Genomic DNA, 14,205 nt, shown 5'->3' on the forward strand with positions numbered 1-14,205 from the left:
ATAGCCCTCCTTTCTGTTTAGACTTACAAAAATCAGACCATCTAACCCGAAATATTGTTAACTCGTCTTTAACCTCTCCCAAGGAACATATATTAGATCGTGACAATCCTCTTCTAAATCTTAACAGACATCTTTAATAAAGAAAAATAAAAAAATATGTATCTAATTAAGAACGAATTAAATAAAACTACTACTCGCACGCACGCGCACGCGTTATAAGCCTGAGAAATGGCTCCTAAGTGACCTCAAGTCTAAGATTCACACTCATCGAAAGGTCAAGATATTTGAAGGGGATGGAATGTAGTTTACAGCAGAGGAAACCTTTCATCATAGCCATAAGTCAAGACTAACATTGACTTCAATAAAAGTACCCTTAGCAAAATTAACACAAAGTTCATAGACAAGTTCAAAGACTCGAGGATGGATTTAATAATAAAAAATTCTCGACTAAAATCTCGGCCAAAATTAAAATGTCATCCGCATATTGTAGACGAAAGATCACTAAAAATAGAAGATCTAGTCTTAAATCTCCAAAGATGTGATCATCAAGTTCTATAATTCATCTATATTTTGTTATTTTCTCTATATCAATCAATATGCATAAATTCTTTGAAAGTTTAGTGATAAATTAAGCTCTTCACATTTTTATAAGGTAATCATAGAATCAGATGAATAAAAATACAATATTACTAAATAAGTCCAAAAAAATTGTAACTAAAATATATTCAAAAGATGAAGTAGGTACATTTTTAGACTAAAATAACTTGTTAAAAAAACCTAAAGAATTAATTAATTAAAAATACACAAGTTAAAGAAGTTTAGGATGAATTTAGGCTATACATATAATATGGGAAATAGATTTGTTGACATAAAAATGAATACAATTCCATGTTTAATCAAATTGAGTCGCTTTCTAATCTTGGTGAAGTAGGGTCTAAGAATATCTGAGTTAGAGAGTGACTAATGCCAGAGAGTATGTTATGTTTGCACTATTTAAGAAGCACTAATATTCACTCACTCACACAACCCAAAAATACATGTCATGCATATGATCAACCTGATTCTTCCTCATCATCATCATCATCATCATCACATAACACCAAATTTCATTTACCTTCATCACCTAGCTCTATATATATATACCTTCATTACCATTCCTCTTTCTCACATTTCATACTTCATCATCATCACTTATAATCACTTTTGAATCATGACTGCAGCAGAAGCACATATTGCTCGAACAGTTGTTGGTATTATAGGTTGGTTAAGTCTCTTAGTTTCTACACCAAAAGAATTTATATTTATCAACATATATAGTATTCTTAATTCTTATGGATCTTTGTCTTTTCAACTTTCATAACTTCAGGAAATATCATCTCTGGCTTCTTGTTCTTGTCACCAGTGTAAGCTTCATCTTTCTCTCTTCTTGTTTTTTATACTTGCAGTTTCTCTTTGTAAATTATATAAATAGACATTTTTTTGTTAAATTTTAATTTTTTACCAAATACATAAATTATTTTTTTTCTTGTTTTTTAATAGTAATTTCAAATTTTATTTTTATACAATAGATTAATGATCAAAATTTTGTCGCATATTTACAATGTCCTTTTGTATAGCTAACAACTGAATTTATTTATTAAAAATGTGTTAATATATATTTTAACAACACATGTTAGTTGATTACATATAGAAATATTATTTCTAAAATGTGTATTTTATTTTTTTTGAATTTAAAAAAAATATTGTTGATTTATTTATTCAACTGAAGTTTTTTATATTAACATATTCTTTTAAGAGAAAAGTTTTAAAAAATTATAATTTTATATTTTCCATAACTAATTGTATTAAAAGAAATTGTTGACATAATTAATTAGTACACATGGTTAGGTATTAGTTAGGTTTAACTGACCCACAATTTTTTAAAGGCATGGTATATCTCACTTTAATGAGAATAAAAATTAATTATCTCCTAATATATTTTATTTTAATTTTATAAAAAAAATATCAACATCTTAATTATATACCCCTTTAAAAAATTGTCTAAATAAATATGATTTCATAATACTAGATACTAATATCTATTTATTTTTCAAAGATATTATTTATTAATTAATAATATTACTTTATCTTACTACTTTATCTTATAGTATAAAAAATTAAAATTATGGTAGTCATCAACATACATAGAGTCTTCTAAGAAGATATGCATATTCTCTTAAAAAAAAGATGTTCATATAAAACTACATGCTAATTTCATTAATACTTTTGTGGTAAAAAAATAATAGTAAGACACACCCTTATATTAAGGGACAGACAGAATATTAAATTATAACTACGATTAAAATTTTAAATTTTAAATTTTTATTTAGTGATTAAAATTTATTCTATAAAGTAGAATATCGAATTATACATCTAATGTTCCTCTACCAATTGATTTGTCTTAATTGGATAAATTTTTAATATTATATTTAGAGGTGGAGTAATATAGTAAAGTTGTGACGTGTCATTTTATTGGCTAAAATGTGATGAGCTTGCACCTCTTATGATATTCTTTGCATTTATTCAACAATCTATTATGAAGCAAAATTAAATCCTTCTGGTGCTGGTGCAGAAGAAATTATTATGTTCTTTTTCTTTTTTAAGACAAGTTTAAATAATTCATCTCTCTCTTTTATTTGCTTTATCTAATTAAAAAAAGTAACTTATTTATTTCAGAAATATAGAGAAAAATAAAACGATACTTTTTTAATTAAAAAAAATAATTTATTTATTTCAGAAATATAGAGAAAAATAAAACGATACTTTTTTATGTTAAGTATGATTTTTCTAAAATTCTAAAATATAATATCAAAATAAATTAGAGATTCTCATCTTAGACCTCTTTTTTTTTCATACTCTGCTATAAAATCAAAACAGTATTAATTTACCCATGTGATAGAAAGGGGTTGAAATACTAAAATAGGAATTACTTATAGTACTATTCATATTATGTCTCCCTAAAAATAGTTGAAATGAATGAATACCATTAAAATTGGAGTACTACTTATTTCATTAACTTTATTATATTCTACATTGAATTATTATTATTATTTTCCATAAATTTTATTGATCACATATTTGAATTAACTTCAATCAAGTTTATCCACACAAAAAAAAAAACAAATTTGGCTAAAGAGTAATATAGCTAGGAATGGTAAAGTACTTGACTTTGTGTTTGATATTTTTAGTAACAATTTGTTTCTTTCTTTTGTTTAGTGTGTGCAAGTTGATAGAATCTTGGCACCCACCTAATTGAATTTAAATTTATAACTATTTACGGTGTTAATTCAACATATTTTTAGTATGTACAAACTTCCAAGGTGATGCTTAAAAGTAAATCTTAACTCAAGTGATATATATCGGATATTGTTAGATTAAATGTTATCACCAAAATTTGAATCATAATATTTATAATTATGTCTACGTTTTTAATAAATGATAAAAATTGACGTTATTAGGTTAGACGTCATCATCAAAATTTAAATTTTAGTATTCCTAATCAGTAACAAAAATCGACATTATTAAATTAGACGTCATCACCAGAATTCAAATTTTAATATTCACGATTTTCTAATAGTTATTACCATTTTTTTAACGATAAAAAAAAATGGACCTTTATATTAATTTATATTCTTAGTCATATTTTTTATTTCACTTTTGAAGTTTTTCAACTTTCACTTATTTATTCAAATAATTAAGGTGACCTACCAATGTGTCTACCAACTAAATTTAGAAACTGAACCAACCAGTCCTTAGCTCTCCTATTTTTGAACAGGCCAGTTGAAGGCAACTCACCTCCCTTTACAGTCTCTAAGTAATCAATTATTCTTGTACAAAGACAGTAAATCTATAAGTCATGACAAATTTAAGGAAACATTATAGTATAATTTAAATAAATTTTTCATTTAAATTTTAACATATCTTAGTTTGTTTTCATTGATTGAGCTTGTAATGTCATGTTGGGGCAAGAATTCCTTATTTTTAATTGAATTGAAATGTATATAATCAGGCCAACATTTTATGAGATATGGAAGAAAGGATCAGTTGAGCAATTTTCACCAGCACCATACTTAGCAACACTTGTGAACTGCATGGTGTGGACACTATATGGTCTACCCATGGTGAACCCGGACAACGTGTTAGTGCTGACCATCAACGGCTCGGGTTCTGTGGTCGAGATCGTATATGTGACGCTCTTCATAATTTACTCTAGCCGCAACAAAAGGCTCAAGGTTCTTATGTGGCTAGTGGTAGAACTCCTTTTCATCGGAGTTCTTGCGTTCGTCACATTGATTCTTGTTCACTCTGCAAAGAAACGATCGGCCATTGTTGGTACCACCTGCATTGTCTTCAACATTATGATGTATGCTGCACCTTTAGCTGTCATGGTAAGTAATCGTCAAATCGAAGAAACTCTTATTTGAATATTTGGTTTTTGATGTCAAGTGTTTATAAAATTGCGGTGCAGAAATTGGTGATTGTGACTAAAAGCGTTGAGTACATGCCGCTCTCTATATCTCTTGCTTCCTTTGGAAATGGCGTCGCATGGACCACTTATGCTCTCATTCAATTCGACGCATTCATCACTGTAAAACAAATTTAATTCCATATATTTTTACTATATAACAAAATCGACAAGAGGCAATCGAATGACCTGTTACCATTGTTCTTGATTATCAGGTGCCAAATGGGATTGGGACATTGTTTTCGGTGGTTCAGCTGATTCTATATGCAACCTATTACAAATCGACGATGAAGCAGATAGCTGAAAGAAAAGCCAACAAGACAGCAGAGGTGAACCTGTCGCAGGTTGTGGTTGGCAATGGTGACCAACGATCCAAGACAAATCACTGATCATAATGGATTGATACTAATATGGATGGTTGATAGACTCGTCTAACCTTCCATTTCATCATTAATAGTACTGAATTAATGTTACTTTATCCTCTTTTGTTTTCCAACCTTGTTGGCATGTTTTGTTTTTAAAGATGCAATGCCATCATTACCTAAAACAATGTCTGAAGTCTATAAATTGCATACCTTCCTCTTGCATCTTCTGGTCTGAGAAATGTAATCATATATCACATTCAATCCACCAGAACTGTAACTTCTAAATGTCTTTTTCATTAATTTCAGAGTATTAATTGTTGTTATTTTTATAGTTTGCAAATCTAATTAAATTGAAATGTACACAGATAACACATGAAATAACCAATCAAATGTAATGAACATTGAGTCAGAACAGCTTCAAATTTTACAAAGAAACCCCTTTTTAGAAGAATAGAATTGATACACCCATTGATAAAAATCCGATGGCCACCCACGGGCTTAAACGCTCACCTGCGCAATAACATGTAAATAAATCATCATGGAATTGTGATCATAACCAACATCTTCCATACAAACTCCATTAGTACTCCTTCAAGAATGAAATATAAACAAAAATGATATTTAAAAAGTTGATATACGTTGTCAAAATTTTAGACAGCATTTTTCAACGACTTGTATAGCATGCAATTCTCCTCTTGGGACAGGGATTCTGTTTGGCAAATTGGTCCATCTTATATGGATTGTGTTTGCATTTGTTGTCCTGTGGGGCTATGTTTGCAGGAGATGGTGTTAGACGGTGTGGCTAGTGATCGAGAGGGGGTGAATAGATCACCTCTTTTAAATAAACGGATTTAAAAAATCTTATCAGAGTTATTGAAATTTAGCGGAAAATTACAGTCCCGAATCGACTTCCGTCTAATCTGAACCGCTACTAGAAAACCGGACACGCGAATTTATTGTTGGATTTGAATTAGAACGATAGAGATTATTAACACCAAAATATTATCAAATCAAATGCACTTATCACTAAATTCTAATTTCCAATGAATAAAACTCAGCTGACAGTTTTGTCAAACATTTGGTGTGTATGTGATCAATGATGAACAATGGTGGAGTTTAGATAAATAAGTTTTCTTGCCACTATTGTATCACGAAATGTACAGCCACAATACACCAACTGAAATCACAAAATTGTTGAAAACGTAAAGAGAGATAAGGAAAGAATACGATACGCAGAGATTTGGTAAGGAAGTTCCCCACTGTCGTCCTCGCGTGTGGGTACGTCTCCCTCTCAATTTCAAATGAAATTGAGAACTGTTATTATCAATAATGCCGAATTCGTTGATACAAGGTTACAATACAAAGACAGAAATCTAAATCCCAAGATCTTCTTCTTGTATAAAACCTCCACTTGATCTGAGCTCGATCAAGAATTTCCTACAAGAAATTGCAAACAATTCACCGGTTCCACGACCTGTTTGCGAAATTACCCAATTTCCAAACCCTACGCTACGGCTGAATCTGTTCTGCAAAGGTGACTAACAAACCCGCAAGAACACTCCAGTTCTTGAAGGACAAACCATTTGGTTTTTCCTCGAAACCCCCTTCAACCTTCAACTCAGCTAGATCCTCGATCGTTCCACTGAACACCTCAGCTAGATCCTTGATCGTTCCACTGAACGTTATCTCGTTGATCCTTTAATCCAAAGAACAAGAATGATTATGTGTTGATGTTCTTGAAGAAAAGAGATTGAGAAGATGAAGAATATGAAGTCTATTTCAGGTTTCTAACTGCTCAAACAATTGCTGCTACACACTCCTTTGATTTGTGTTACAACTGTTTTTCACTTGTGAATTCGTGCTTTTTAACTTTGCTGTCAAAATACTTCTTATATGTGAAAGACAGAAGTTGTTAGTAGACAAAACAGAATTATGTATTGATACAAAAGATTATGCATCGATACATACTGTAGCTTTGATTAATTTTAGAGAATTAATACAAGCATGTATCGATACAAAGCTCGTATGTATCGATACATAGAACATTTTAACTAAGCATGTATCGATACAAAGCTCGTATGTATCGATATAAAGCTCGTATGTATCGATACATAGAACATTTTAACTAAGCATGTATCGATACAAAGCTCGTATGTATCGATACATAGAACATTTTAACTAAGCATGTATCGATACAAGGCTCGTATGGATCGATACATACTAAAGCAAAAACGTTTTGTGATTTAAAACAAATTTATGTATCGATGCAGATGAACATGTATCGATACATACTGACACAAAACAGTTTTTATGAGTTCTTTTAAGAAATGTATCAATGTGGATCTTTATGTATAGACACGAAACAATAGTATAGGCTAAAAACACAAATGAAACATGTAAAATAATGCACAACCAACAATTAGACAATGATCACACAATTTGCTATCATTCAAAACTTATTCAAAGTAAAGAATTTGCTCACAAACTCCCTCTTTTTTATGATGGCAAATTTTTAGCAAGATGTGTGATACTCCCCCTGAGTTTGTGCATATCTGTCAACATCTGCATTTCTCCCCCTTTGTCAACATCAAAAAGAAGAAAAAAACAGTTTTATCAAGGCAACATGTTGTAGCAGGACACAGCAAAAATGATAAAGAAGCTAACAATCACAAAGAAGGAAGCTTAAAAAGTAAAGAATCACTCACAAAGAATGACAAATAAGGGCAATAACACCAGAAGTAAGCAGAAGGAAATAAGCATTTAACTAGTAGAAAGTATTTAAAAATTACATAAGCCAAAACATATAAGGTGCAACTAATCTGAAAAGAAAAAAACTCAAGCAACATGCAATGAAATGCAGTGAAATGAAATGATGATGGTTTAATATGGATTATAGCCACCACAGGACTCCCCGTCATCTCTATCAGGATCTCTGAAGCTTGGCGGAGGCGGAGGAGGAGGCATTGCATCTGGATTGTGGCCCATGAAGGTGTAGTGCCTGAACCGGTCCTGAACTTCAACACTTCTGAATCTGTCCATAATACCAGGATTGGCACGGCAGTCGTCCATAAAACCAGACATTTCATTGTAGAAGACTTGGTGCCACTTAACCAAGTCCGTGTGCCAAGAGTGTTGGTTATGGTACATCCGTGTATGATCGTCATGCCACTCACGATGCTCCTTATGCCACTCACTTTGTTGTACATGCCAAGACCGTGCCTCTTCATGACGTTCTTGGTTGGCAAGCTCCATTTGTTGAAGCATTTGAGTTAGGTGCGCAGTAGGTGTTGAAGATGAAGCACCGCCGGAAAACGGAGGAACCGTTGGTTCAGGTACATAGTTGGTTGGAGACCACCTTTGTGGCACCCAATCACCCCAACCAGCATTGTCATCAGCTGCAGGCACATCTGCTTCGTTCACATCATGCATTTCTTCATCAGGTTGGTCTTCAACTACATGAATTCGTTCAGATGGCACATCAAAATTATAGATCCTTGTTTTGGATTTCCTTTCAAAGAAATAGAAACATTGACGTTCCTTGTCCCACCGATATCCCATATGAGATAAAGTGGAAGAGTCAAACTCTTGAGCAGCAGATGGTGATATGAGAGGAACTAAAGGGATTGCAACATTCCAGAACGTAAGAATTTTCATGCGTCTCTTTTTCGTGCGTAACAGTGCCAAGAATGTTGCTCTTTGAGACGCATAACCAAGAGCAACATTCTTGGCACTGTTACGCACGAAAAAGAGACGCATGAAAATTCTTACGTTCTGGAATGTTGCAATCCCTTTAGTTCCTCTCATATCACCATCTGCTGCTCAAGAGTTTGACTCTTCCACTTTATCTCATATGGGATATCGGTGGGACAAGGAACGTCAATGTTTCTATTTCTTTGAAAGGAAATCCAAAACAAGGATCTATAATTTTGATGTGCCTTCTGAACGAACTCATGTAGTTGAAGACCAACCTGATGAAGAAATGCATGATGTGAACGAAGCAGATGTGCCTGCAGCTGATGACAATGCTGGTTGGGGTGATTGGGTGCCACAAAGGTGGTCTCCAACCAACTATGTACCTGAACCAACGGTTCCTCCGTTCTCCGGCGGTGCTTCATCTTCAACACCTACTGCGCACCTAACTCAAATGCTTCAACAAATGGAGCTTGCCAACCAAGAACGTCATGAAGAGGCACGGTCTTGGCATGTACAACAAAGTGAGTGGCATAAGGTCTTGGCATGTACAACAAAGTGAGTGGCATAAGGAGCATCGTGAGTGGCATGACGATCATACACGGATGTACCATAACCAACACTCTTGGCACACGGACTTGGTTAAGTGGCACCAAGTCTTCTACAATGAAATGTCTGGTTTTATGGACGACTGCCGTGCCAATCCTGGTATTATGGACAGATTCAGAAGTGTTGAAGTTCAGGACCGGTTCAGGCACTACACCTTCATGGGCCACAATCCAGATGCAATGCCTCCTCCTCCGCCTCCGCCAAGCTTCAGAGATCCTGATAGAGATGATGAGGAGTCCTGTGGTGGCTATAATCCACATTAAACCATCATCATTTCATTTCACTGCATTTCATTGCATGTTGCTTGAGTTTTTTTCTTTTCAGATTAGTTGCACCTTATATGTCTTGGCTTATGTAATTTTTAAATACTTTCTACTAGTTAAATGCTTATTTCCTTCTGCTTACTTCTGGTGTTATTGCCCTTATTTGTCATTCTTTGTGAGTGATTCTTTACTTTTTAAGCTTCCTTCTTTGTGATTGTTAGCTTCTTTATCATTTTTGCTGTGTCCTGCTACAACATGTTGCCTTGATAAAACTGTTTTTTTCTTCTTTTTGATGTTGACAAAGGGGGAGAAATGCAGATGTTGACAGATATGCACAAACTCAGGGGGAGTATCACACATCTTGCTATCATTCAAAACTTATTCAAAGTAAAGAATTTGCTCACAGATGGGACTGGCTTTTTTGTCTGGAGGCATCGGCTACCTCTTTCCTAATTTTTCTGCCATGCTGTTGCTCTTTTAGCAGTAGAAACTGCTGTTGTTTTTCTGTGGCAGCAACTGCTTCTGTTTTTCTGCTGTTTTCTCTTCATATTCATCTTTTTGTGGTTGCTTTTGGGCTTAAGGGAAATTGGGTCGGTTTGTTAGTGTAATATTTTGCTCAATTCTAGCGCACCTTATGTTGGAATTGAATCCTATTAATATAATTTGATGTTTCAAAAAAAAAGATGGCATTCATCAACTTTTAAAATACCATTTTCTTATATTTTATTCTAGATGGAGTATCTATTAGGCCCACACAAGGAGAAGAAATTGTTTGAAACAAAAGACAATGAGTGAAGTTGTCTTGTGATGACAAACTCCAAATTGGCCAAGAAGAAGCAAACAAGAAAGTAGGTTGAAAATAAACTTGACGATCTTGAATCTGATGATGAATGGATTGTGGCGAATGATAAAGGAACATTTGAGAATGACATTTTAGATTTCACATAGAAAATGAAGATTTGGAATTAGACACTCAAAATGAAGGAGAGCAAGGAGTTGCATTGCAGCTGCTGCCCCCTCAAGATGAGTTGAAGATTCAAAACTTTGATGAAGTATTTGATGGCGTAGGAGCTGAAGATTGTCCAGAAGATGTTGGATAAAATCCAATCAATGCCTTGGATGATTTTTTAAATTCAATTTTTAGATGTTTTTAGATGGTGATAATAGGAATAAGTTTTATATTTGAGACTATGAGAGCTTGTGACTTAAATGAAATTTTAGTTTAAGGTATCTTAGTTATGATATAATTTTTTCTATTTGGTGGGATCTTACTATCCGTGTTACAATCCCACGATTTACGATTTTTCTATGCCCAATTGATCTTTGGTGGAATCTTGAGTTTGGTTTCAAATGTTCTTGCATGGGTTTGGAGGGTGTTGATCTTATGACAATGTCTTGTTCTTTTCATCAAAAAAAGTTATCTATAGTGGTGAAATATTTACAGAAAAAGGCAGTGATCAAGGTGTCTATCACTTTGAGTTTCTCACCATTTTGTATTCAAAAGTTCAAAAATCATTGCATCACCAAATTACTGTGCAAGTATATGTATTTAGAAGTGGATGGATCAAAGCAACCAATTAAAAGCTCTTTAAAAAAACAATCCACTTCATCCACTAAACATAAAAACCTTCCAGATTTCATAATCACTACACAAAATTTGATTTAAATGATTTAGAGCACATAATTTTCAAATAACCTACATTACAAATTTCATTACTTGTCTATATTTTTCATTTTATCAGGCTATAAATGATAGATCTTCAGCATTGGCTTTTTTACAAGTTATATCTAGGGTCTATCTATGTACTCATGGGGAAATTTTCAGTTTACCCAATCTAATCAAACCACCTATAAAACAATTTAGTCATTGAACACCAGCATCTTATTTTTGTGCAACAAAAGTATTAGTGTGGGGTTGTGCCTGTTTATTAATGGGAAAACAAAAGAGAACACACTTTGAACAACATTGAGACCCTGTGCAAACTGAGAAATATATTTGGCTGCTGATTATAGAAAAAGTCATAAGTATGAAAGACTAACCTATTCTAGCAGCCTTCCAAAAGAATCCCCGAAACCTGCATGGAAACAGTTAAGACTTTATGAGTATCTGAAATCATAAACAAGCTGCAATAGCAAATTAAGACTGAATAGAGATTGGGACAAAATGAGAGGACTCTTCATTGATGCTTAATTGAACTATTATCCTCGTTTAACATGGTAGAAATTGAGACTGAATAGAGGGCGGTCCTCACTCTACCAACCGGTTTTGTAGAGTTGAGTTAGGCCCAACCACATTTCTTAATACAAACCATTATCCTCCCCCCTCAAAGAGAATCTACATCCATTCCCCCTATGTTACTTGATCTTTTTTGTACTCGGAAAATGCTAAATCTTTAACTGATAGTATAAATTGAGTATCATATGGCAGCAATGCTTCAATTCTATAACAAGCAAATATTTGGAAAAATCCCTACATCAAAAATTTATCAAATTCCTTAATTAACTCAATACCGATTGCTTCAAATTCAATAAGTGAATATCTGAAAAAATCATTCTATACAATTCTAAATTTAAGTAAAAAATCATTCACTTAATTTCCAGTCTCAATTCTACATAAGTAGTATATAAAAACATGAATAAATCAGTTAAATTGATCTCGCTATTCCTCATAATCAAAAACCAAAAGCATAGACATGAATGAACTGTATGTGAATTGAGTAATGATAGATTACATACCCAGTTTTCTGTTGAAGAATGGAAGGGAACTGCATCTTGAGGAAGGTGCAGGTAGAGATGACGAGCAACACAACCGTCAAAAAGGAGTGAAAATTAAAAAGTGCAGACTGCAATGCAAGAAAGGGAAAACAAAATCAGAAACAACATAAACCCTAAACTAGAATTACAAGACGGAGTCATAAGAATGAAAATAAAATAGTACCATATTTTGGGTGTGTGGAATTGACTTGTGAAGCCACGGATCTGGTAACTTTCTTATATTTTTAATCACTTCTTTGATTTTTCGAGGCAAAAATATTGCCAATCTTTTTATTTGATAAAGTTTTTTTTTTCAAAGTGATTACCGCTTTTGATTTTTTTTTTAAATAATGAATATTTTCAATTTTAATTCCAAAATAATTTATTTTTTTAAATATCAAAATAACCACTATTTTTAACTTATGCATACAATTAAAATACATAGGAGGCGTCAAGGCTTTTAGCGCATGCATGCAAAACCAATGTAGGTGCCACATGGATTGGCGCATGCATGCATTGGTGTCACATGGATTGGCGCATGTATACACTACATAATGTATGCATTAATGCATGTGGCGCTTGGACCTTTAAATTTTTTTTTAAAAAAAAACTTAATTTTAATTTTACAAATAAAAAAAAATATTGAAAATAAAAATTATATTTATATTATAATAAAAAATTATACGGAATTAACAAGAAATTGAATGACCCGTCCGATTGAAACGCCTCCATGTTCAACATTCAGGTGCGTTAGTCTCCCTTCGAGGTCTCCCACGATTTTCCTAAGGCGTTTGGGGTCATTGTGTGCTGACATGATCCAATGGTGGCTGGTGTGAGTGTCCGGTGGAAGGTTCAGCGGTATTTGATATATGTGTCATCATTTGTTCCCAATAGTCAGGGGTTCTCACCAACGGCGCTTGCGTAATTGAGTTCGGTGTCCATGTTCTCATAGTTGATTCGTTGTGGTTGGGTGAATTATGGACGGTATGGTTGCCCGAATTGGGACATTGAATCGGTTTGGAAACTAATCAATGGTTCCTAGGGTGTACTATAGTCAAACAATGGTTGGGTGTTGTGGCGATGGGATGTTTGGGTGGTCATTGGTGGGGGGCTACGATGACATGAATTGTATGAACCATCTGGGTTATAGACTGTTGTGGTGGCTGCGTATGGTTGTTGGTGGGTAGGGTTTGATTCTTGGTTTTGAGGTTGGATGTGTGACATGAATGAGTTACGAGGTTGGGTGTTTGGTTGTTAGGTGTATATGATAGGGCGCACATGTGAGGTTGGTCGTTGGGTTTGGGTGGGTAGACATTGTTCTTGGACGGAGATTTGTTGTTGGGCGTATGATGACGAAGCTAGTTGGCGTGGATAATCAAATCCCTTGCTCATACACAAATTATGGCGTTGTAACCGACCTAAACCATGTCATATATTGTTAAGTTGGTCTAGCACCATGTATGACTGGTTCGTTTAAGATGTGTTGTCGTTAATTTCTCCAATGACGACACATCTCTTTTGTGAAGTCCCTCAGTCGGAATAATCTCATTGGGCATCGACTATATGTTGATGTCAATCTCTCAAACACGCCGGAGGTTCTGGAATTTGTTGTTGCATGCTGAATTGCAGTTTTACCCGGTCACTCTGGTGCATCTCCACAGTAGTGAATCGAATAATTGGTGTTTTTCTGTCCAAACTGCATCATCGCCATGGTTAACTTGATGATCAAGACCTAGATATGGTCTCCAGATAAACTGTACAAGAATATGACCTGATTAGATGATAAATAATTTGATAATTATTTTTAATCAAAATAGAGTTGTGTTGGAGTATTACATCGTCTGGCCCAATGTGGTCTAATAGATTATGATAGACTACTACAGCGTGTTTCGGACACCTGTTGTAGTTCATCCCTCTAACTGACCACCTAAATCAAAAACATTTGAAAAAATATTAGTTAAGTTAGTTGTAATATAAAGTCTAATAATTAGATGGTAAAGTTTTAAACTTACTTTGTTGC

General features: G+C 33.7%; 2 protein-coding genes across 2 annotated transcripts; one reads left to right on the forward strand and one right to left on the reverse strand.

The window, feature by feature from the left end:
• The first annotated feature begins 1,006 nt into the window (after window positions 1–1,006).
• Window positions 1,007–5,192, forward strand: LOC127107475 (bidirectional sugar transporter SWEET4). Its single transcript, XM_051044759.1, has 5 exons — window positions 1,007–1,259; window positions 1,367–1,403; window positions 4,049–4,427; window positions 4,508–4,627; window positions 4,720–5,192. The coding sequence occupies exons 1-5, from the start codon at window positions 1,211–1,213 to the stop codon at window positions 4,891–4,893; spliced, it is 759 nt and encodes a 252-aa protein (XP_050900716.1). The 5' UTR covers window positions 1,007–1,210; the 3' UTR covers window positions 4,894–5,192.
• LOC127107476 (uncharacterized) lies at window positions 5,142–12,495 on the reverse strand. Its single transcript, XM_051044760.1, has 4 exons — window positions 12,370–12,495; window positions 12,168–12,274; window positions 11,472–11,506; window positions 5,142–5,379 (listed from the first exon to the last, which is right to left on the reverse strand). The coding sequence occupies exons 1-4, from the start codon at window positions 12,370–12,372 to the stop codon at window positions 5,312–5,314; spliced, it is 213 nt and encodes a 70-aa protein (XP_050900717.1). The 5' UTR covers window positions 12,373–12,495; the 3' UTR covers window positions 5,142–5,311.
• Window positions 12,496–14,205: the final 1,710 nt, after the last annotated feature.

The sequence above is a fragment of the Lathyrus oleraceus genome, chromosome 7, assembly GCF_024323335.1.
Source record: "Lathyrus oleraceus cultivar Zhongwan6 chromosome 7, CAAS_Psat_ZW6_1.0, whole genome shotgun sequence".
Lineage (NCBI taxonomy): Eukaryota > Viridiplantae > Streptophyta > Magnoliopsida > Fabales > Fabaceae > Lathyrus > Lathyrus oleraceus.

Excerpts from the sequence above, each read along its gene's own strand:
- LOC127107475 (XM_051044759.1), top strand. The coding sequence starts at position 1,211 with ATGACTGCAGCAGAAGCACATATTGCTCGAACAGTTGTTGGTATTATA. Across the intron at positions 1,260-1,366 it reads AACAGTTGTTGGTATTATAG|GAAATATCATCTCTGGCTTC; the intron begins GTTGGTTAAGTC and ends TCATAACTTCAG. Across the intron at positions 1,404-4,048 it reads TTCTTGTTCTTGTCACCAGT|GCCAACATTTTATGAGATAT; the intron begins GTAAGCTTCATC and ends GTATATAATCAG.
- LOC127107476 (XM_051044760.1), bottom strand. Across the intron at positions 11,507-12,167 it reads ATTCTTCAACAGAAAACTGG|GTTTCGGGGATTCTTTTGGA; the intron begins GTATGTAATCTA and ends GTTTCCATGCAG. Across the intron at positions 5,380-11,471 it reads TTGGAAGGCTGCTAGAATAG|GTGAGCGTTTAAGCCCGTGG; the intron begins GTTAGTCTTTCA and ends GTTATTGCGCAG.